General features: G+C 41.9%; 1 protein-coding gene across 3 annotated transcripts in view; it reads right to left on the reverse strand.

The window, feature by feature from the left end:
- Positions 1–476: 476 nt before the first annotated feature.
- The window catches only part of LOC131684914 (uncharacterized), a 334,000-nt gene continuing 308,632 nt past the window's right edge, over positions 477–25,844 (reverse strand). Inside the window, exons 1-6 of one of the 3 annotated variants that reach the window (XM_058968164.1) lie at positions 16,525–16,704; positions 5,645–5,798; positions 4,475–5,584; positions 4,179–4,382; positions 2,777–4,122; positions 477–2,709 (exon numbers count right to left, since the gene is read on the reverse strand). In XM_058968164.1, the coding sequence (XP_058824147.1) occupies positions 775–2,709; positions 2,777–4,122; positions 4,179–4,382; positions 4,475–5,584; positions 5,645–5,696 (4,647 nt within the window). In that variant the 5' untranslated portion in view covers positions 5,697–5,798; positions 16,525–16,704 and the 3' untranslated portion in view covers positions 477–774. Of the gene's footprint in view, positions 2,710–2,776; positions 4,123–4,178; positions 4,383–4,474; positions 5,585–5,644; positions 5,799–16,524; positions 16,705–25,844 lie in introns of those variants that run through there. The other 2 variants (XM_058968165.1, XM_058968163.1) reach the window with 2 other exon arrangements.

Consider the following 25,844-nt stretch of genomic DNA (forward strand, 5'->3'; position numbering starts at 1 on the left):
GTACACCTATTAATTAATGACTGATGATTTTTTTGCATTCCATTTCGTGTGCTAACACAATTTTCGGTTCTGTTGAGCGGTGCACTTAAATGGCACCCACCGGTTGGGAAAGGGGGGTAAAATCAGCAAAGGAATGTAACAAATTAACGATTAATACCCGAGTGTTGTTTGAATTGTATGTGTGTGTTAGTTAGTATCTTCATTATAACAGTATCTGTGTTCTTGTGTGTATTTCTAATATTATCAATATAATTAGTCTTAAATCTGTTAAACAGATAGGTACGCTTTACTGTTAGCAGTACCACAACACCACTACTGATTGAAATTATTTTTTTCCAATGTTTGCTTTTAGTTGTGCATCCGAAGCCCAAGCCCGGACGTTTACTGAAGGACACTTCAGGCAGTCGACTTAGTTCCGTTAAAAATGGCTTATAAAAACACCTTTTACCTTTGGTCCCGTATTAATAACATGTGTGTATGGTGTAACTTGCACGAAGAGTGCTCGGTTCTCGAACCGATCTGCTTTTAAAACATCAAGCTTTATTAGACAATGGAAACGTATCGTTTAAAATGGAACATTTGCGCAACAGATTGCGGATACAACAGGATAGTAAGGGACAGTAGAGGAAAATAACAAAGTAATAAATTAATAACGACTAACTACAACACTCTAGCTTCACCTCCGGGAGCACAGCTGTCCATGAGCGAAGCTAGAAAAATATTGGACTGTAACGAACAGTAAGCAGTATGCGAAAGAAAAGGGTTAGTCTAAGCTTACTGCGGCGACTGGTTGGTCGTGGAATCATTACTGCGCAGCTTGTCTTTGCTGAAGCTCCGAATTGCATCCAACAAGGCGGATCGCGAGTCCACCTCCTGCGGCACCAGTTGTTTCTTAACGATGGCACCCCGCACAACAGGGGTGCTTACTTTTGGAGCTACCGGTGGAGGCGGTGGTACAACTGCTAGCGGAGTAGTTTTCACCGCAGTTACCGTGGGTTCTTTGATCGAGTTTTCATTTAAGTTGGGCTTTGAAGGTTCGGAAGCTGCTTGAGCTAGAATTCTATCCTTGAGGCCCGTCCGACGAAGCGTGTTTTGCCCAAAAGGTAGTGTGGTGGTTGTCGGCTGTGGTAATTTCTCAACTCGTGCTGGAGCGGATTTTAAAAAGGCTGTGGAGATGTTCGTTGATTCGATCATTGATACCGGTCGTTGTGATCGTTCTTTCTCATCCATTGATTTGAAACCGCGCACTACCGGTTGCATTTTGTTGTGGCCGAGTGTTAATCGGTTGATTGTTGCTGTGCCACTCGGAACGGCTTGTGTTCTCGAGAAAGTCTCGTAAAAATAAGGCTTGTCAATGGGTTTTTGAGCGATCGGAGGGGGTACAACGTTTTTCTTGTACTCGACGGCTCGTACAATCGGGAGTCGATCGGAGCTGGGAGGCGATGCCGGTTCGGTCCGGTTAGTTTCCTGCGACTGAGTGTTGCTTTGAGCATCGGCGGTATTTAATGGCACTTGTTCATGAGAATCTGAACGGTCGATCCCGTTTTCCTTTTCCACGGATAGCTCGGGTGTAGCATTTAGGCTAATTTTGGTGGTATTATTTACATTTTTATAGCCCCTTGGAAGAGTTGAACTTCCTCCGAACCGATAGTCCCGGTCAGATTTGATGGAAACGTCGATTTTCGGACGTTCGCTCCACGTGGTAAAGTTGAATGTTGGTGGACCTTGATATTTCCATCCCTTAGACGTGTTATTTTCGTTACTGGGTGCGTTCACGGTCACGCTAACACCTGTACTAGCAACTGTCGTGCTTGTAGTGGTAATATTCACAACCGTTGTCTGTGGCTGTTTTGCAATTGATGCCGAGAGTTGTTTGTTTTGTAATTTCTCATCGTCACTTTTCGACTCATTGGAAACATCAACTACTCGATCACTAACCACATTTTCTCTTTCTGAAACTTTCGTATTCTTTACTTCATCCATCTTGGACACCTTCGGTGGCTCCGGGTTTCCGACCGGTTTCAACTCTTCCTCGTATTCAACCAGATGCTTATCCTGCAGTTCATCAATTCGTTTCTCCACCAAACTTTCCCTGCGGGTTGAGTTTGCTCGTGCAGTTTCGCTTTTGTACTGCACTAGTGTGGAGATGTCGGTGAAACTGTTCCGCTTGATGGCCGCCATCGGCACAATCTCCTGTGCCTCTTGCAGCTCCGATTGCTTCTCCACGGCTGCCAAATTACTCCTCGAAGTGTTCAAAATATTTTTGATCACCTCCAAACTTTGCAGCGACGGCGAATCGCAGATGCTCATCTCGCTCGTCGACTTCCGACGGTTTGTTGCCGCGAAACGATTCTCGAACTTTTGTGCTCCAATCAGCGAAATGTACGATGTGCTGCGCGGTGTAAGCTGCAACCCGTTGGCACTGTGCAGCGATTGAATGTAGTCCGAGCGGGTCGAGTGGAACGAATCCGACCGGTTGATGTTTCTGGGCGAATTGTTCAGGACGGTTAGGCTGCGCCGCTTGACCGGACCGGGATCTTTTTTGTTGCTGTTGTTGAAACCAGTTCCGTTTGTCCCACGAATGGCGGGATCGTCCTCATCGCTGCTCAGTTTGCTGCGGTGTAACGAGTCGGCGGAAATTTTGCGCCGTACGACTACGTGCTCCTCCTCGCTGTCGTCGGATTTGAACGGTACGGGATTGGGCGTTTCCTGAAATGAATAGCGTATTCAATGGTTAATTGCTATTTTATCCCGGTATCCGGGTTATATTACTTACCTTTTCCTCCTTGCTTTTGTCCATCAGCACAGGATGCGCAGCAATGCCATTTTCTTTAACTTCCGCCACATTGTAGGTAGCAATTTTGAAATTGCTCAATTTATTCCTATTCGCCCCGGGAATTTCCTCCTCGTCCACCTTCTTTCCACTCAGCACCTCCTTCAGGCTATTTTCGTCTTTCAAAACCTGACTCAATTCACTGATAACTTCGGTTTTCCTAATCTTCTCCTCATTAGAAGCCGACTTGACCGGCTGCTCAGCACCCTGAACCCCGCCGCTGTTGTCCCGATTAACCACCACCGTGTAGTCATCGACCACCGTGTCTTCGTTCAATTTGGCACATTTCATCATATCACTCTCATTAGACTCTTCCTCCTCTTCCGGTGAGTGGTGCTGCACAACACGTCCACCACCACCCTCGATAGATTCCTTCAAATCCTTCAATTCACTTTCCTTCAGTTGCTCTTTGCGCTTCTCCAGTGACAGAATCATTGATTCGCGTAGCTCACTTCCCCCTCGATATCCGTCCTCGGTGTCGGATGTAATCAGCAATTCACCCCCGGTATTCACACTGATGCTACTGGTATCATCTTCGCTTCCCGTCAGCGTCACCGTCGGTGAAGAACACTTTTCCAGCTCTAACGAGACCAAACTATCTTCTATTAGAACCTTCTCGCGAATTACCGGTCGTATTTTCTCCGTTTCATCGGAAACGATCGTCATCCGATCGGTGACCATCGTCGTGTTCTCCACATACGTTGACTGCAGATCAAAATACCGTTGCTTTTCGTCGTACTCGCCCGATTTGATGGAAGAATCGGCGAACTTTGGCGGAGCCGGCAGTGTGTAGGTCCACTGTTCCTCCTCTTCGGTCGGTGGACTCGGCGAACGTATGAGCTCCTTCTTTTCCGGGATTCGCATCTCTTGACCGGATTCAATATTGTAAATTTTTATATCCTCATCGGAGCTGTTGTCACCATTCGACACCCGTCGATCAACGGATTCGTCCTGTTCGTCCACCGAAACGCCCTGTTCACTGGAGGGAACGATGTGAACTTTGGAAATGATCGGAGTGGATGGTATGGAACTGACCAACTGCTCTGGTTGGTGGCCGTTCGTGGTAGCGGGTGGTTCTTTCCCGATTTTAATGGATACTGACGAGGCTCCGTTGGAAGGTTTATGAACTATTTTTTCAGGGGCAAAAGTAGACAGTACAGGTTTGGTAGTGGTAAGCGGTTGTTCCACGTTGAGCATCACTTTCGATACGTTTTGTTGCTGGGAGGTGATCACGTTAGTGATCGCCTGTTGATGGGCAATGTTGACTGCGTTGAGCTTGTTAACGGTTTCTACGAAAAATTATTTTTTAGTTCGAAAACAAAAGTAGACAGATTCGTTAACTAACCTCGGTTCCGCTGTAACTCATCGGCCTCACTAAGATTAGAATCCGTCTCGGAAATAATCGTATCGCATTCCCGGGTACCATCGGAAGATGCCACCGCCCTAACCGGTGCCCTCGGCGATGGGGTCGGAACGATTTTTGGTTCCGTCAGCTTCGGTCCCAGAGATACTCCTCGAGGCGGCGGGGCAGGCGCTTTTGTCTTCTTTGCTAAAAACCAAAAGAAAAGAAAGAAATAGAAGAACCACGTTAGCAACGCTCAAATCTGATCTGACAGGAAAGAGCACAATCCAGTGTCGAACCATTCGAATTGAGCCGCTTCCTGGGTTCGGGATGATGTTGCGGACCTTCCTGAAAGTCACGTGGGTCTTTCACGTCGGAAGAATTGGACGAGGTGCGGGAGTGGTTCACCATGTCCGCCATGCTATTGCCGGTACCGTTCAACGACGATCGCTGAAGGTCTCCGTTTTGTTTGTGAAGATCCGTCTCCGGTGGTTCCCGTATGATGTACATCGAGGTTGGTCGATTTTTGAGCGTACTGTAAGCAGTTTTTGTGTTTATGATATTATTTATTTCTTCGACGGTTTCCGTATGATGACCATTGCCATTGGAACCACTGTAATCGTTGGGGCTGTTGATATTATTATTCAAATTATCCGCCGTTTTCAACTCTTTGCTGTACAGATTGGGAGAAGAAACGTGAAAGTTTTTCTTTGAGTATGGCGGTAGCTGCGGTTCCTTGAATATGTGGTCATCTCTGACTGTTTCCAGCGGGGCTTTTTCAGGAATCGAGTTCTGACTAGGCGGCCGGGGCGCTACTCGCTTCTTCCGAACTGGTGCTACCGGTGCATGATGTACGTTGCCATTAACACCTCCCCGCGAACTGGAACTCAGCCCAGAGGAATCCATTGAGTTGAGCGAGTTGGTTGAACTGTATGGACTAGTCGTTTTCAGCGGTACTTTGGAAGTCCGACTTAAATCCGACGAGGAAACCGAAGTTTCTCGAAGGTTTTTCTGGTGCATTCTAAATATGTCACCCGTGCTCAATCTGTACTCATTATTCTGCAAGTTTTCTACTTCTTTTCGCGACATTAGCCGAATTTCGTTCAATCCCACCTCACCGATGGTCAGATCCAGGTCGAACGATTGATGAAAATCTGCCGGATGACGGAAAAGGTACTTCGTTGCATCCAGCTGCTTATCGTTGCAGACCATCTCCATTAGGGAGGAGAGTCTGGTTTTGGCCCCGATTCGGGCCACGTACAGCTGATCCCGCGGCAGTAGAACCGTTATCCGGAAGGTTTGCTCGAACGGGGCATTGGTCATGGCGGCCAGCGGAACGATCTTATTGTACTGACTAGAGGTGTCCAGGTTGGTCGTCGACCGGCTGAGGTTCGAGGTGGATTTGGAAACTGTAAATAGAGAGTTTGGAAAGTTTGAACTGATATTGAGTTTGCCTGAGTATTAGCTACCATCTTTGTTTCGTTTGCCAAGCAATCGGTTCAGGGTAGATAGGCCGTTCATCTTGCCAGCGGGGTGCTTTAAGGCATGTAGGTTTTGCGTTCTTTGGGAATGGTTAGATTACTGATACCGTAGTGTTCACATAGTTTTTCGCTCGGGGAATTTCTGAAACGAAGAGAATGAGAACCGTTAGTGATACGATAGAAAAAATACCATCTTTTGATTTCTAGTTTTTGGTCCAATTGACCTCCCAATTGTTTATAATACCAGGAAGTACCAGCTGCCCGAGCACAATAAAACATCAACAATACGACTAGTAGAGATAAGGTTTGTTCCAGTACACGGAAGTCACTCCGGAGTAAACAGGAGCAAAAAATCTTTGCTCCTTTTTACTCCGGTTTGTTACCTGAAGAAGAAAAAGGAGAAGAAGAGAGTACAGGAACGATTTTCTCCGGAGTACTTCCAGTTTCTCCTGGTACTGGAACAGACCTATAATATTTTGATGTCAGCATCAAATTGAAATTGGCTGGGCTAGTGTGGCTCTTACTATTAGGGTGACTCAAATTTTTTTTATGTGATGAGATAGCGTGTAGTTTTCGGCAAAATTGTAGAGCAACTTATGCTAAGCAACTGTGATAAGGAAGCCATAGTTTTGTCTCTGAAAAATTATTTCACTGCTATCTTAATAAAGCAACTTAGGGCGTTTCTAACAAAACTGTATTTTTTTCAAATTAATTAATTTCGTTTGCCCCAATTTTTGATAATAATGTTTTAGGAGGGCCTAATTTTTTATTTAAAAGCTTAAACTCATGACTTCAGTTCCAAAAGTGCTGTCTAAACTCATCTGTCATTGTAAAAATGGCATCAAAGATCTTTAAAATTTGCTCGAATTTTTTCTACTTTAAATTTTCATCTTTTGACAGTTGCAACGAGTAAAACTGTAACAAGCTTAATAGTCATTATCTGCAACATCACAATGATTAAGTTTAGTTTTCAATTTGATATCAGGGGCCCTATTCTCACTGTCACGTCACTTGGTGACTAGAAGAAAATTGCCTTCTAGTCACTAGGTTACGTGACTGTGAGAATAGGGCCCCAGACTTTGTTCGGGTATCTGGTGTGAATTGCGTTCAATTCGACAGGCACGTAGCTATAGGGGGGCTAGGGGGCTAAAGCCCCTACCGAAATGTTTCATAAATAAATTTAAGAAACAACATGTTTTTCGGTGACTCGCAACATTTTCTATTTCGAACCACCGAAGATAACATTCATATCTACTCAGTATGCTGAGTGTGATAAAACAGTTCCTTTCATATGGGATCATTCATAAATGACGTAGCATTATATGGGGGAGGGAGGAGTTTTGCATTTTGTAATGATGTGTGACGACAGAGGGGTAGGGGGTCATGTCATACTACGTAGCTTTTTTAAAGGGGAATAACTAACATCGTTCTTTAATTTGTTTAAATTTGACGGGAACAAGGGGGGGGGGGAGAATTACCGTCAAGCTACGTAATTAACAGGGGGTATTTAGAGGTTTGTGACGAAATGCTACGATGGGGGAGGGGGGGTGCTAAAAATCACTCAAAAAATGCTACGTCATTTATGGATCGTCCCTATTGTGTGACTCGTCGGAAGAACAGAAGAAACTGTTTTTTTTTTAAATATTGCTGGCGTGATCTGTCGGATGATTGAGTCACAGAAGCAAGAAGTGGTGCTCCAACGAAATACAGAGGCATTCGACTTCCAGTATTTTCGCATGAGACCGAACATTAACGATGTGAAATATTTGCTGTCAGGCATTCAGTTGCTTGTCATTCAAGAAATTAGCCCAGGCGAAACCAGTCATTTTTCATAATATCTTGTAACACGTGGTTGATCCACATATATATGGACGATGAGAAAATCAATGTTCGGCTACAAGATCTGATACCACTTACTTCCCGGCAAACCACAAATCGTATATCAATGTAGAAAAAGACTCTAAATTTGTCTACAAAAAAAATCAAAATCGTTTAGTTAATCAATTTCAGATAGAAATTAAAATTTGAATTAGAATTCTATTAGAAGAACCGTGATTTTATAACGAAAGTTTGGTCAGAATCGCATTGATGTATAAATTGCATCGTGTTCGATCGCAAATGGTCGGAGGGCACTGACAACTTACTCTTATTTAGCTACAAACATTCAAATTCATCAAAATCATATTTTTGTTCAGATTTAATCTTATTGTACTTTAAACTGTGTCGAATTTATAGCTTCTCAAAGTTGTTTCTATGTGTAGGAATAGTAATTATACAACACAACCTTATGTACGACTTCGATATACATCACAACGACTTCCAAAAGTTAGATACGATTTAACATATCACCACAAATATAAACACGGATTTTTCGAAGTCTTTCACGACTTCTCTCATATGTTTCAATTCCCAGTGCAGCATATATGTCGAAGATTTATCGAATTAACGCATCTCAACTTACAAACGAAGTATGATTAGGTCTATGTAGTCGTCTCTGTGCTACATCTTAGAATTCGCAGGTAGAGATGCGCGTCGCGCTGACAATTTTAGGTAAAAATAGCAAGCGCGCCGACGCGACGCCGGCGTTTTACCTGAATAGGCGGTGCGGCGCACACCTCTAGTCGCAGGTTCGAATCTAAGATGTACAAAATATAGAAATGTGTTTCTAAACAATGCTGGCAGCGGCCACAGTATATAATAAACAGGTGTTTTTTAAACCCATTTTTGGCGTATTTTGCTAAGCTGGAGATGATTGATGTAGTTCTTCCATGTTGAACTTCTTAACCGACAAAATATAGTTAATCGTATATAAAGGGCGAATACGAAATTATTGCGACACATTCAACAGGGCATAACTTTTTTACCATTGGGTAAAAATCAACCAAATTTTGCATACTTTCTCATTGATGTGTATTTTTTACATGCTGTCAAACTCGAAGTCGTGTTTTTCGATTCAACGAAAATGGAGGTGAACCAACGCGAGTCGAGAGAACAAATTCTTTCCAAACACCTGGAATTTCCTGACCTGTCGCACCGGCAGTTGGGAAAAATGTTGAACATTCACCATTCAACCGTCTCCAGAGTGTTGAAGCGGTTCCAGGAGCGGTTGACGTTGGACCACGGCAAAGGAGCTGGAAGAAAACCGGGACCGGAGACCAAAAAGATGGAGGGAAAGGTGAAGCGGATGATTAAAGCAAATCCCAACGTCTCAAGCCGTGATTTGGCTAAAAAGATCGGCATGTCGCAGAGCTACGTCCAGAATGCAAAGAAGAGAGCTGGACTACATACATACAAGGTACAGAACTTCCCAAACCGCGATGAGCGGCAACAATCGACGACTAAAACTCGGGCACGGAAGCTCTACGAGAAGGTGCTGACAAAATATGGCTGCTGTGTGATGCACGACGAAACGTATATAAAAGCCGATTTCCGGGGTTAGAGTTTTTCACCGGCAAGTTCTATGTGGACGACAAATTTAAGAAGAAGAAAATGTCGAAGTTCGCCTCCAAATATCTCATTTGGCAGGCCATCTGCTCTTGCGGACTGAGGAGTGAGCCTTCCGTGACAAAGGGCACAGTAAATGGCGAGATCTACAAACCTAAGTGCCACGAGAAGCGCCTTTTGCGTTCTTGCAGCAGCACGACGAAGCTCCACTATTTTGGCCAGATTTGGCATCATGCCACTATTCTAAAAGTGTCCCGGAGTGATATGAGGCCAATTCTGTCCATTTTGTTCCAAAGGACATGAATCTGCCAAACTGTCCGGAGCTGCGCCCGGTGGAGCAGTACTAGGCAATGATGAAGCGGGAACTTCGGAAGAGCAAGAAGACAGTCAAAGACGAGAAGGACATGAGAAACTGAGAAACTGGTACCGGATGACACTGTAAAGACTTTGATGGAGGGCATCAAGCGAAAATGCGTTCAATTTTACACTCAAGGCTCCATCGAATAACTTTTCTTTTGATTTTTGAAGTAAATATATGTATAAAACTACCCTAAAATTTTGGTTTGATTTTGAACATTATATGAAAATTGGCATGACATTTTCGGTGTCGCAATTATTTCGTGTTCGCCCTTTAATCGTATATAGTGTCCCAGAATCATATACGAGTTATTGGCATCGTATAAAATGTGAGATTGTGTCAATTATGCACCTGTAATATTTTCTCTAAAATCGCTTTAATACGAGAAATAAAAATATTCAAGTTGAATATTCTTGACAGGAATCGTCAATGTCAGTCCATGAAAAGATTCCTGTCACATTCGGAAAAAATCGGATTCATTATTAAGGACTCATCTAGGAAGTAATTTCCCTTATATTAAATGGTGGAATCTTGGTCGTCCTAGCTGATCCTGCACGTACACAACATAATGCGATAGTATCATTATACACATTACATCTTCGCACATCCATAGTCTACCATTTCCTGAAAAACAAACAATTGCCAAATTTTTGGCTGCCGTTCAGATAATATTGACGGCAAAAGCTACGTCCATTAACTCAAAATTAACAGTCAGCATTGTCATTGATTTCCCAGCCTAGTAAACAAGTCTCCACGCGCAATCGATAGTTACTCGTACGAGATCTGTTGGACAACTATTAACGTTTTATCATTTTAATTGTTTACATTAGGGAAATATATTAAAGACCCAAGGCTTCGTTTAGCTAATGCATTGAACCGAATCAGATAAACGATTTGTATAATAAAAATATAGAAGTTCTATAGAAAATAAGCACAAAACTGTCCCAAAACAAGCATTTATCGCTAGTGATTGCGTCTAACAAAACTCAGATTTTATGCTAGTTATTGGCCAGAATAAAGTGATTAAAATCATGCACAAATTCATTTTCTGTAATAGATTAGAGCACGCTTAGTATAAAAATCAGGCATCTAACTCACGCTTGCTAGACAAAAACATTTCAATTAGCTGATGACAATATAGCCGAGAAGACAGTTTTTGTTTTCGCGTCATTATTTCTATTGACACTCAATTTTATTTTAAAAACAGTATTAAAACACTGTTAGTCCGGTAAATTGAACAATAAGCAAGAAAAACTGCGAAAAAGTAATCAAACCTAAAAGTGGTAAAACAGTGGTTTTCCTGAGGTGTTCATAAATCCACGAATTATATAGGCTCGTATATTACTAATTTTGTTGACATACAGAAACGTATACAGTAGCGATTGGACTAACCGTTGTGATTTTACCTTTACTTTCCATCGGATGTCAATTGATTCTAAACCACATACTAGTCAATCAATCATAATAAACTGAATGTTGCAAACAGCAGCAGCATTTTAGTCGCTTTCGGTGATTTCCAAATAAAGTCTATGTAAGTTTGAAAATGACGTGACGATACAGTAAACTGACATCAGTAAGCTATCACAGAGAGCGACTAAAATGTTGTAACTAGTTGAGTCTATAAGTCAATAAGGGATTATTGTTTCGATTTCATGTTTTCAAATGAGAGAGATGATCAGAGATCACGGAGAAGAAAAAACAAAAAGGAATCAATAAATTGAAATGGACTCAAGTGCAGGTCTTCTTTATTTTTTAAACACTCAACTCGAGTGCTGTCGGAATTGCGCTCTGATCTTTTCATCTTGGAAAGACCCTTACGACTTCGTTATCCATAGGGCTTTGGTGAGTTAGGTTAACAGCTTCAATTGAAACTATTTCTCAAATTGTGGTAAATGAACCTGTAATAAAACAGACATTACAGCTTCGTTCAAAAAGTCGAATATCTTAAATCTTTATGGTAATTGTGAAAAAATAGAGCGAATTTTACCATCTTTTTCAAATGGCTATAGTCTAAAAATGACAAATTCTACAAATAAAAGTTGTAGGAGTTGTTTAAAGTCGATTTACAAAAAAAAACCATCTTTGATTTGGATGAAATTTTGTTCCAAGATAGGTAATTATGTTTCCTACCTACGGTCAAAAATTCAAGTTGGGCACATTCAAAGGAAAAAAGTTTTCCTTGTCCAAACTGATTTTTTTTTCAGTGCATTTTTATCGAAAACTAAACCAATGAAAGTCATAATCATCTCAGAATCCAATTTTCCAACTGCTAGTTGCCTGATACATGCAAAAAGTATCAGTAACGAATTTGGTATAGCATCTCGGACTGGACTGGAACGAGGCCGAAAGGATTCGTTTAACGGAGATCTGATACAAGAACACTTAGCGCACGACCAGACAACATGTTTAATATCGCGATAACCGCCACCACAAGCGCTCTCCACGACCTCAATACACCGGAGATTGGCATTCTACGTATAATGATTGTACAGGACCCGAGATATCACCCGAATGAAGTCCCCTCATCCTTTCTCTTGGACCAAGGTTTGTTGATATCTTTGGGATTCCCGAACTTCCATCGCTCCACGAAATTTGCCAATCGAGCGTCCTCTGAGAAGAAATATTTGAAAAATTCGTTGAAGCTACGCGATCTTTCATAAATATCACCTTCTAATGCCTAAATGTCCACCTTCTCCTTATCTTTCTAATCCAAGTGTCCGCCTTCTCATTACCCGGAATGGAGCACTGCGAAAGAACTCAAACTAAGGTAATCTGGTATGATTTTTCAGATAAATTACTTAAAAACTCCCATGTTTTCTCCAGGAAATACAAAGAGTACTTTCCATGCTCTATCAAACGGAGAACCTCCTGTAACTGTAACGATGTGGGCACAGTCGTTGTTAGGTAAATATAAAATCCTCAGTTTTGTGGGGAGAATGTTGACAGCACCGCCTCTTTTATGATTGCACTCACCACTACTGTCATAATAATTAGCATGAAAGCGATGCATTGCTGTCATCATATGACGAACGTTCCATGTATTCCAATCACAGGATGAATCGAATACACAACGTAGACCCTAGCCCCTCAGACGAAACATGATGTCTCTGATGATCTGTCCGTTAATCCCTCGACGGACCGGTGCCAATAATCGCGTTTTTCAGCTTTCATCAAGTTTTTCATTTGCATTTGTAGCGTCACGTATATTGGGAAAAAATCGGGCGATCCGACGTTCAAAAGTCCCTTTCGCGTATAATTTTAAGCAATCTCTGCCCACCACGAAGTAGGAGACTGTTCACGGTTTTTCGCGTAGAGTACTCGTTTCGTCTGATCTTTAATCGTAGTGCAAATGCATTGTGTAAAACCTGGGGGAAAATGTAGGGACTGAAATATAGGGACACTTGAGGTTTTTGATGTCCCATGTCGAAATTCATGCTAGTTTCTAAGATTACCGAGACTAGGAACCACTTACTTCGGTTTTTTAACAGCACCCTTCAAGCGACACTCTCAGGCCTTTACGAGGAAGCTTAGAAGAGAAAACTGATTTTCCTCTTTCGGAAATTTATAGGCACATTAGAAGAAGTTCCCACAATGGGATGGTCAGACTCTCGCTCTTTAGTGTACAAGAAAACGTAGAATATAGTCGTTGTCGGTGGCGTAGCGCTCTTTTGCATTATCGGAGCGTTCCTTAAAAGAATGTTCCTTTTTGTCCCCACATAATTTATCTGCGGGATATGTCGAGAGATCATGCAGAGTCTCTCCACAGTAGGAAAACTTGTCATGATTCTCTCTGCATTTTCCACAGCGTGCCTTGTTTCTACAATGAGTCGCTGTAGGCCCAATCGTTTGCAACAACGGCAGTTCATGCCTCGCGGCACAAAAAGACGAACGGGTAGACTAGCCATGTCCAAAGGATCGAAGTTTGGCAGAAAAGAGAACTTTTTGAGGCTGATGGTAAATAAGTTGTTTTCATATACTCTTTGATTTTTCCTAAACACAATTGCTTGCGAACCAGAGTTTTCACTGGCCGAAGCAAGGGGTTCTTGAAGGAGCGAACCCCATACTTCACAATTAAGGCCCCTGTTGGAGACTACACCATCAATCTCTACTTCCCGGGTGGGTACACAGACAAGATACTTCTTCGTACACGACCAGGTGGTATTTAGTAAAATCTCGCATATATCGATGTCTAATGGCTTATTTTTGCCCTCATTCAAATTTTTGCATGCATCCAGGCGACTAACAGTTGGGAATTGGATTCTGATATGATTATGACTTTTATTGTTTTAGTTATGGACAAAAATACACTGAAAAAAAATCCGGTTTGAACAAGGAAAAGCTTTTTTCAAATAACTTATTTTCCTTATAAGTGACCAACTTGACGGTAGGTAGAGAACATAATTACCTATCTCGGAACAAAATTTCATCCAAATCGAAGATGGGTTTTTTGTAAATCGACTTAAAATGTTGAAAATCGATTTTTTTCAGTGTAGGAGTCGATGAAGAATTTTTTCAATATTTTTATTCAAAAATTGAACGAATTTTGTGGAAATCACTCCTATAACATTTTTTTGTAGAATTTGTCATTTTTAGACTATAGCCACTGAAAAAATTGGTTAAAACAGTTTGACCCTTTTCAAAAGACAGTCTAGATCATTTTTGGAAAAACAAAGTATGCAAAGTGGATTTTTGTGACAAGGTTCTCATGTACAGAAAATTTCATTAAAATCTGAGAGGGTGCTGCCAACTCTGAATACGATTTAGAGCGAAATTCATCCATAGCAAGAATCCGGTGCGAAGACTGTCGAAACCTAACTCTACATCATACATTTAGTACTCTTTTTTGTTATCTTTAATCTAATGAGTAATAGACTACAGCTGTAAAGGATGGTGACAGTGGTCACTCAGTTGAAAAGTCTACGGCAATGTGTTGTGACAAATTTTTCATTTAATACTGTTATAAGAATTAAGCCTCGTAGATAAATATGAACCACGCACGTCCTAAGATTAAAACAATATGTATCCCTGATATCCAGACGGTCGATTTTATCTATATCTGTGTTCGAGTAAGATACAAGTTTTCAAGAACCTCCAGCAAGTATCTTTACAGATATCATGACGAATGCGGAAATAACGAGTTATCTGAATCACAGTTGTTACAGTTGATGTATCCGGCCAAACAGCAAAAAACCAAACTTAAAGGTTTTCGGAACAAACGGAAGAGTTTGTCATTGCGATAAGGAATTGACGAAAAATTCGAAACGAAATAATGTAATCCTTGTCTTTCCAATTTAACTTGAATCAATTTTCGAAGTTGTAAAGCAATCTTTTTTATCCGGAAACAATATGTACTTGAGAATTTTCATCAGGATATACTTCACCTTTAAATACGTAGATTCAAACTATACGGAAAACATTAACCAATTAGCTCAGATATAATTGTAATATCTAGCCAACCAATGATACAATTTTGAATATCAATTTACTTATTTTACATGGCCTAATTCGTGACTTTATCGGAGCCGGTGGTTGTTGTCATTATAAACAATTAATAAATAATAGAGGAAACTATCATTGGTCTGTTGGATTCCTGTGCGTAGGTCAAGATGTCTTTGATACCGCCTGATAGCAGCTTGCTAATGGATCATTTTATTTGTTGCATTTTGTCCATCGTTGGCCATAAAATAAATCAAGAACTAAAAAAAAAACACTTCAGTAAAATTAGACCATATTAATAGGTGTACCAAACCGACTGATTTTTTGTTATGGGAAATACATGTATTTTTTACACGTTTTATGTGAGAACTTTTTTTAAAATTCTCGAGAAGTTTTGAAACTTGGTAGAGCTCGAGTATATGATACAAGGTATTAGTTGATAAATCGTAATCTATAATATGAACGCAATGAGACACCTCAGTTGAGATGTAACATTCTCTTGGCTTGATAGTACTAAATTTCTGTCCCGATTCGTCTTCATTGATTGTTTGATCGGGATCATAACACTTGGTACAAGGCAAATCTCACAGTAAGGTGTGCAAAGATCACGCCATAAATCAATGATATCTGCGCGAGGATTTCTACTACGCACGCGCCTCACAGAGAAACAATCGAATCTAAAAATCCAGTAACCTTCCTGACATGCGTAGGAACGAACAATTATAACTTTACAACATAGCAATGGCAGTGATGGTCCTTTCCCCGATATCACTCCCACAATCGGTCGCGCTTCACCTAACAATCGATGATTAATCAATCTTCTACTTGAAAGGTAAATAAATTCCGCACATAGAATTTCAATGGCAAAATAGGTCCGCCACTGCGAACTGCCACAATCGGTCGCAAAAGCGTTGTTGTTACCTTTATCAGGGTAGGTACACACTTGTCCACCAACAAACTATGTAGTCCGGTACGCTATTTTCAATTATCAGTTGCGCAGACCAGAACTCGTGCGGTGGTCACCAATTGGACGATGGTCTTGATGCAGAATGGCGATAAGGCTCCCCACTTGGCCGACATCGCATAACCCACCCCGGCCCCGACAGACAGTTCACGTAGATTAAATTCCAACGCTATTATATAGGTGGAATTAGATTGTCTTCCACTTACTTACGAGGTGGTGGATTATGATACTGTATCACTTATCCGCAGTACTTGGCATACTAACAGAATTCATCTTGTGTGGTTTGAATTCGTTTTCAAATTTTTCTTCAAAGAAAATGTCTATTCAGGAACATTATAGAGTCGTGTAAGAATTTCATCATTGGTACCTGATAAAAGCTATTTACAGCATGCAGATAAAACACACGTGATATAATTTAAAAACAATTCGTCAGAAACTGTTATTCGAATAGAAACAAATACTACGAGATGCTTTATATTTTCGATGCAGATATCATCAATTTTTATCAGACGGTTTGACACATAACCTTTTAGATAAACCGTGACGCACAAACTTTTTGTTTAATCTTCACATCTGACGTTAATCAGATCTAATCGGGTGACGTCACTTTAGACGAAAAATGAAACAACAATCACAGTCCAGATCACATGTCCGTAAGGCACTTACATGTTTTGAATTTCGAACCGAGGTAGAAATGCTCGCGAACTTTGGCTCTTTGAAATCTCGAAAAAATCACAGGTAATTTGAAGGTGATACAATATCACAGCTATATCCTCCTACACCTCCAAAGGGCAAGTGTGTGTCCTCGCGAAACGTAAATTTTCCCGCTATCACTGGCGGACCGATAAAAGCGAACTAAAACAAAAATCGTGTTTGCGTGCCAGCGGTCTGATAGCGATTGTTTTTTTTATGTATAGGTAGCAAACTGATTCGCTGCCTCAGGGACTTGATGACAAACACACGAAGTAATTAGGGTAAAGTCGTTGGATTATGGAATGGCGCGTGATATGGGAAGAAAGATTTATCGATTTGTGGCTAAATGTTACGGATTTCGGTTCTATGCTTTGGGCACGAAACTTATATTGGTAATTAAGTAAATGCAAATAAATACATATAATATTTAAAATTTTGGGGATGATAGTCATAACGTATATCAGCTAGATCTAACGTTAAAGGAATAAATAGTGAAGAACATTTTCAATAGGCCGCAAGTAACAATTGTTTTTGTTTATTTTCTCTTTCGCTAATAACTGATTTGGTTTTTATATTTTCTACTCTACTAGAAAAAGCTACTTTAATCTAACTAATAGTGCAGTGGTGCAATTGTACCTCTTTCTAATTCGTGAACACTAGGATTCCATGATACTTAATACGAAATTTCGAAAAAGCTATTACAATATTACTGCCAAATCAGCTATGAGCCGATTTTTAATAACTTTTAAATCGGATTTAATGCACCGTTAAACAATTAATTTGTCTAAGTCTCAAAAAGTCGATTTTCAATTTTTTTCCAAGATAACATCAAATCCCGAAGTTGCATGCATTTTAAAGGCATTTTACAATTTAATATACAAAATCGGTTGATACAATTTCATGTGTGTACGGGAACTGCATGAGATCGAACAATACAGCCCATATTCCTAGAACCATATATTCAATTCGTACAAAATTCAACAGCAGTGATTGGGGACGTTAGCCTTGTCATTTAAGATGAAGTGTGTGTTATCCAGTCCAACTATCTGTGAGAAACCAATGTGGTTTTGTTAATTTTGAAGTATGGCCACTTTGTTCGTGGTGGTCAAAAAGACTTCGGTTGGTCATCAATGACTTAGACCTGCACCTCCAAATAATATGGCACTCATGTTCATAACTGTTTAAGCGAACTTGCTTTTTTGCGTTCTTTATGGCTCGTACAATATTGGTTTAAAACGAGATTTTGAATTTATCCGCATTCATAAACCCCGTAACTCCAGAACCAGAAACCGGATCCGGATAAAATTCAATGGTAGCTTATCAGATATAACACTTTTTATATGGAACTACATTTGTTAAAATTGGTTCAGCCATCTCCAAGAAACCGATGTGACCGTTATACTGAAAGTGAATATTACCGCCGGAACTGCTGGAACCATCTATAATAGTTAAATAGGGTATAGAAACTCCAGACGATTTGGCACCTATTGAAAAATCGAAAATCTTTTTGATTTCATCGACGTATCTAAATGATATTTTCTACATGATCGTACTCATCAACCCATAAACCCGGAACTGAAAGTTGGATCGATAAAAAATTCGCTAACAGCCGATGATACCGTTGTACCTTTTATTTTAGACAAACTATGTGGAAATCTGTTCCGTCCTCTTGAATAAAACGATGTTAATTCAATTCGGAATATTACCACTTCCGCACAGGGGTTTCGGAACCGTAAAATGTGGCCAATATGCCCAAAGAGACTAGGACTGGTCTTAAATGGCCAAAACCTGCAAATCAAAGCATTTTGGCACCCAGTTGTGCAAGACTTTTACCTTTTAGGTATTATGATGACTGCACTCGTCAACCCGTAACTCCGGAACCGAAAGTCAGCTGGGAATGAAATTCAATAGGTGGGGATGAGCCGTACTATCTTTCATTTCAGACCTAATTCGTCAAAATCGGTTCAGTAATTTCTGAGAAACCGATGTGATTTTTTCATTAGCATCCACACACAAGCACATTTCAGGGGCTTAAGGACACCCCGACACCGAGTTTGCTGCGAGTTGAGGAGTATTCCAAGAATATGGTGAGCTTTGTGCAGCACTGCTAAAGCCATAGTTTCGATAGCAACTCCGACAAAGCGAGTCTGTGCTGCTTCTGCGAAGATCCTACCAAAGATATTAGCAATAAAAGCATCGCAGCCCAACTGGAGTGGCAACCGGCACATTACGATCTATACCAGTAAGATCTTAATTATTGCATACTAGCGGCAGAACACGGATGTGAAATTGAACCACCGAAACGGTGAGTGGGCTAATGGTACTGGCTGCCCCTGTCCCAATAATACTTTGGTAAGTCTCCAAGTACGTTCGAAACCCGCCCCCTTAGCTGGTGGAAATAGGCTCAGTTGAAGACTTCTGACTAGCGCCGATCCGGATCTGAACGCGGTACCCCATGAAGGACCGCTTCAACCCTTGCATGCGACCTCACTGCTCGCAAAGGTAACCATGGAATCATGTGAGGTGACTACTTATTGCGGGCGTAGATAGCGGCTTGGAGTTGGGACCCAAAAAACAAGCAAGAAGACAAAAATAAGAATGAACCCGTTCGCCAAAGGTGGACTAGCGAGGTCGCCGACCCAGCATAACGAACAAGTGCAACCGCAACACAAGCAGCAGAGAGAACAGCCCAAGGAGACCATACCGAGCACGAGCAGCGACAAACCAATGAGACACCAAGGAAAGCAAAGATTTCAGGTACGCATGCCGCAACCAAGCATTACCCAAGAAGACCAGCGGTCTAGGTTGCCTAAAGTGACGAAGCAGAGGCAAAAAATCGAAGAGCTTTACGGATTCGTGAAAAGCACGAGCAACGTGCGGAAATCTAGTGATTAGCATCAAATTCGCCGTAGAAGCCATCGAATGCGAACAGATGGCGTTACTGGAGAGCGCTGAAAACGCCGAAAAGACGGTGAAGACCACAGAGATAGCGGAAGCAGAAGCCTATGAAACGCCGAAGGGTGACCGGTATTCTCGTTCTGTGAAAAGAATAAGGGAAATGCCAGTAGAGGAGGAGGAACCGAAGACGCCCAAGAAAGTCGGTGAAGGACAGCGAAACAGCCGACAATCGCAAAGTGAATGGTGAACCGCAGAAGAGAGGAGGAAAAAAACAAAAACAACATGAAGAACAGAAGAAAAAGAAGAAAGAAGACCGCGCCACGCCACGCCAGCAGAAGCATAGGGGGGAAGCTCTAGTCGTCAAAGCAAACGACGGCGTGACGTACGCTGCGATTCTCAAAAGGGTGAGAGAGGATCCCAAGATGAAGGAGCTGAGGGAGAACGTTATGAGAACCAGGCGTACTCAGAAAGGCGAAATGCTGTACGAGCTGAAGAAAGATCCATTGATTTAGAGCTCGACCTATCGGGAACTCTTGGCAGAAGCGGTGGAAGGAGAAGCGAACGTGAGAGCTTTAGTTCAGGAAACTGTGGTCGAGCGCAGGAATCTGGAAGAAATCAGAACGGAAGACATGAGTGAGTGTCGCGCTAATAGAGCAATGCAACGTGGAAAAGAGCAGATATCAATCAAGTTGAGGAAGGCGTATAGTGTCACACAGCCAGCAGCGATACGCTTATCGCCAGCGAAAGGCGAAAGCAGCCCAATGGTGATGGAGATAACCCAGCTTAATCTCAATCATTGCGACACTGCACAACAACTGTTGTGGTAGTTAACAACAGAAACGAAGTGCGACGTTGCAATCACTGCAGAGCCGTATCGAGTTCCTATCGATAACGGTAACTGGACGAATGATCGTGCAGGAATAGCTGCAGTACACCTTATGGGCAAATACCCCATACAGGAAATTATCTCGAACTCATACGAAGGTTTCCTGATTGCCAAAATCCACGGGATCTTCATATGTAACTGCTACGCACACTTTAGGTGAATGGAAGAGTAGTTCCGTCGAATGCTAGATAAGCATGCTGGAGAGCTAACCGAACGACGACCGGTTATCATCGGAGGAGATTCCATGATCAATTACACCGTAGAACGAAGTAGTGCAGGTCAACGCTGAAGCGATACATGTCTTCAACGAAAAGTTCGCAGCAGTCGGGAAGGGTGTAAAGGTAAAGAAAGTGCCGGGGCTAAGCAGAATCCCCCACGTGGCATTGAGAGTTCAGCCCCGTTTCAAAAATTTCGGCTGAATTTTACCCGAGTTTTTAACGTGAATATCGGCCGTTTTACAGAAAGAAAAAATTAGATTTTTGATGGAAATATGTACAAAAATTTTGTGTCTAATTCCGTGGTATGTAGAATTACTGAAAATAATGGAAATAATGGATTTTGTGAAAGCAGTAATTATCTACTCCACGATTTGCCCGTACAATTCTACCAAGCAGCGAGCGTTGTTGAGCCTGCCCCTTTGCCATCCAATGAAATGCGACACACGTATAAAAACAGAACACAAGTAAAAATCATCAGTTTGCTTTCTGACCTCGTAGTAAGCAAACGTCGTATGCCAGATCAAACTCTTCGAGGCAATATGCGTATTCCATGACTGCCACCAGCAATCATTCCAATGATGCCCAGGTGCGCCGGTTTCATGCTTACAATAATCACATTCCTCAGAAAAAGCAGAACGCTCTTTTCTTTGCGCTGGAGATGGGGTGGTGTGAGAGACGCTCTCTTGCTCTTTAAATTCTGTGTGGCGTGTTCAGATAAATTCACCACGGTCCGCGCTCCAAAATGCATTGCATTGTATACACTGGAGTATACCTTGGAGTGCGCTCTTTGGTTCGTTTTCCACTGGAAAGCGGTAGTGCGGTTACGATTGGCGATTTAATTAGCACTTGTTAGTGATAGGCATTTCGAAAAATAAAATCGATTTTTCTACATCGATGTTTTAATTGCTGTCAAACATCGGACCGAGAAAGATCGAATGAAAAAAATGAATGTTTCGAGACAAAACAATCGATTTTTCAATGGAAATTTCGAAACAAAAATCAATTTTACCAGATCGATTTTTTTAAGTTAACAATCGGACCGAGAAGATTGCATGCAAAAATTCGATGCTTCGATTTTGAAAAATCGCATCTACATCGCCTATTCCTAGGTGGTTACACTGTGCAAAGGAGATGATGTTTTTTTTTGTTAGGGGAAACTTTGCCACTGCGACCACTATTCAGGTTATCTTTGGTGGCTGCCCCTGTTTGCTCTACACGTTACAAATTGCCCGCATCCAATGTAGTTGGAAGCGAGTTGTTTGTTTGTCCACATTCTGCAACCGAGAATAGTTCGTCTAGTTCCTAAGGACAAGGATCTCTCATCTTTGAGCTTCATTACTTTCAAAGTTGGCGTTAGCAAATCGTACAGGGATAAGGCTCTGTCCAAAGATTCTTGGCCGGAGAACATTTGTGACCAATTCAAAAATCCAACGACCTATCATCAGGATTGCGGCGGAGAAGAATCCATCTGGTGGTGGACAGTAGCGCCAAGCTGTTCCGGATAAACTCATCTGTCCAACTTCTTGTATCCCGGCGAGCGATTTAGGTCTACCTGGCGAATCGGCGACTTCTTCTGTGTCAGGTAAAGCCAAGAAGGGTATATGTCCTTCCGAAGCAATACAAGATGCTGCACGCCTTCAATGTAAATTTCACTTACAGTCTGCTGATGAACACAACTCTACCGCCGCTGTGAATCTTCAATGTCAAAAACCAAATTTTGAACCCATCGTAACGAGCTCGTCTCTTCACAGCACATTCGGCTCTACAACGATCACAGAAGGACTAAGCACTCTATGCTATGCTGGTATGACTCATCGCACCCTGGGACGCACTGCAGCTAGCACTATGGAAGCCCTTGATCCCCCTGCCACAGTCGAGCCATTGCAGCCAGCGTTCACCAGTCGTCACGGTCCTGTGTGCAGGAGTGGTGAAGGGGTCTTCCAAATCGATACCAACGGCAATCAATCGCGGCATTCAAACCTACAAATATATTACCAGAATGCCGGTGGTATGAATTCAGTAATCGAAGATTATCTGGTAGCAAGTTCGGATGAATGCTTCGACATAATCGCCGTCACAGAGACGTGGCTTAGCGATAGCACTCTGTCAGTGCAAGCATTTGGTGCCAACTACGATGTTTTCCGAACTGATCGTAGCTCACGCAACAGTCTCAAGGCTACCGGCGGCGGGGTACTTGTGGCTATCCATCGTCGATTGAAAGCGCAACTTATTGACGATACATTGAGGGTCTGTATCGAGCAGGTGTGGGTGCGAATCAAACTGGCTGGCTACGCACTTCATCTTTGCGTGGTTTATCTTCCACCGGACCGCACTCGCGATTCGACATTGATTGATTCACATACTGAGTCACTGGAACGGATTTCCGCTCAAGCAAGCCCGGTTGATGAGATCCTGATTATTGGTGATTTCAATTTCTCCAGATTAAAATGGCGCTCTGCTTCTGACGGATTTATGTTCGCTGATCCCGAACTGTCATCTTTTCATGCTGGTATCACCAGTTTGCTTGACTGCTACAGTATAAATCTGCTGCGCCAAACGAATAATGTGGTGAACGCGAACAACAGAATCCTTGATCTCTGTTTTTAGAGCAAATCTGACTACGCGCCAAAAGTTACCGCAGCACCGTTCCCCCTGGTAAAGACTGTTAGACACCACCCTCCCCTGCATATATTGCTTGAAGCGATTCGAGTGAAGCATGACTGCAATGCTTCTGACACCGTCAGCTATAATTTTAGAAAAGCCAACTATAATAGCATTATTGACTTCCTCTCGAATATCCACTGGACTGAAATTCTCGACAAAGATGATGTCAACGTTGCAGTGCAGACCTTCTCCAATGTTATGAGCTATGCTATCGATCGCTATGTACCCAAAAGAAGTGGCCTTCAATCTAAGCACCCAGCGTGGCACACTGCCGAGCTGAGACGGTTAAAAGCGACTAAAAGAGCCGCTCTGAAGAAGTACTCCAAGTTTGGGGGCTACGTGCTGCGACAACACTACGTTCATGTTAACCAAGTCTATAAAAAGACATCGAAGCGTTGCCATGCCGATTACTTGCGAAACGTGCAACGTAAGTTGAAGTCCGAACCTAAAACATTCTGGAAGCATGTAAACGAGCAAAGAAAGGAATCCGGGTTGCCTTCAACGATGAGCTATGGAGGACGTATGAGCTCTAGTTTACAGGAGATCTGCCAACTATTCTCTGAAAAGTTCGCGAGTGTTTTCTCCAACGAGAAGCTGACACCGACCCAGGCTTCACGCGCGGCTCTCAATGTACCTCAATCATACCAGTCTTTGAACTCTATCAATATCGACAATAATATGGTACAACTGGCGGTTAGGAAAATGAAGGCTTCAACCTCGGCAGGCCCAGATGGTATACCAACTATTATTCTAAAAAGATGGGTGGGTAATGTCAGAGACATAACCGGAGTGAAGTAGAATACACTTTAGACCGGTAAATTCTGCTCTGGAATAAGCAATTTCTATGCGATTTTGTCGACTTTAGCACATTCATAGTTTATTTGGAGTATTTTTGGAATTATCAAGTTGACAATTTGCAACATTCTTTGAAAATATTGTTGAACTTTTATGAATGAAGGCACGCAAACGAGCGTTTGACCGTCGTCCTACTACCAGCATCAGAGAAGTAGCAGATCAGCATTTTTCGCTACATGGCCTGTACCAAACAAACCGCTCGTAAGTCCACCGGAGGAAAGGCTCCCCGCAAGCAGTTGGCAACAACCCCCTGGCAACCCTATACCATCATATGGAGTTTGACAGCGACCGACATATATGGGGCGTTATAGCTATAAAGCCCCAAACAAAGAATTATGTTCGGCACTATGCTCGATATTCAAGCATTCCACACGAGGTTTTGCATCTTGTGGGATGATTTAATAATTTAATTTAATCGACATTTTGTAACTAAATACAGCTTCTAATCATTCGGTTCAAAATCAATGTTTTGCCTTTCATGGCAGTGATGCTGGCTGTACAGAGACGTCGTCCTTGACAGGGGGCTGGTTGGCAACGAAGGTCGTGTAAAAGTGCCCCAGTCACGGTTGGCGTTAAGAGCCTCATCGCTACCGAACAGAAACAGTCGCCCTGCGAAAAATTCACAGCTATCAGAAATCGAGCGGGCCTAAATTGTGACCCAAAATAAACCACAAACCAACAAGTTGTTTTCAGAACCAGCCAATTATAAAGTATTATTATTATAAATGAAATTTTCCATTGCCTTACAACCTCCCTCTCCCTTTCCTCCCGGCTTGAATAACTATCAATCTTGATGATGCTGTGCGGCGGGGGCACTGGTTTTTATTATGGTGGAAAATTTAGGTTTGCGCGTTTTTCCCAAAAGTTTTTAGCTGTGTTGTTTTCAAAGAAGTTGTAGTTGAATTCAAAATAAAATAGTTTATTTTTATTGTCAGAGATGCACCTTCCAACGAAAACTAGTCTGGCTCGCTTGGAATCGAATTGTATGGACCAACCACTGCTTTCACAAAAACTGTTATTTTCAGTAATTGAACATTCTACATTTTTGTAAATTGAATCATTACACTAACATGTCTACAAATCACACAAATAACTTTTTTATTTTGTGCCATTCGACTTGAAAGCGACGATATTGTTCACAAGTGGCTCACTTACCATCCAACGCTCTTGGCAAGCCACTTTCTGATGCTTGTAATAAAATTTCAATTCGATTCTTTGTCGATAAATTGATGGCCCTGAAAAGGGCCTTTTCTTTGGGCAGTGTTCGAAATTTACTTGGTGCCATCGAAGACGGCGTGCTTGGCCAACTCTTCTGACAGCAGCAAACGGACTGCGGTTTGAATTTTGTGGGAGATGCTGCAAACAAACTGCTGCATGCTGATGCTGGAAACGAACTGATCGTGAACAGCAGCATGCTGAGTTTTTATACCTGACTACAGCACAATGTAAGCTCGTCCTTTTTTGTGTTGTCCTCAATATGTGTTCTTCGTAGCTCCACCCCTTTGTTGGTCGACCACATATTTTTGATAAAGAACAAATTTAAAATTGTGTTTCCAATACGGAGGTTATCGAACACTCAGGGTAAAAAGAGTAATCTAATACGGCACCTTGGTAAAATGTTTGAGAATTGAAACCTTTTTTGAATGCGCCTAGTAAACACGAAACTGTAAACAAACACACAAATGATAACTTTTAATTTTGTTTCATTCTACGTGAAATCTACGATATTGTTCACAAGTAGCTCACTTGCCATCGAACGCTCTTGGCAAGCT

Source organism: Topomyia yanbarensis, chromosome 2 (assembly GCF_030247195.1).
Source record: "Topomyia yanbarensis strain Yona2022 chromosome 2, ASM3024719v1, whole genome shotgun sequence".
Classification (NCBI taxonomy): Eukaryota; Metazoa; Arthropoda; class Insecta; order Diptera; family Culicidae; genus Topomyia; species Topomyia yanbarensis.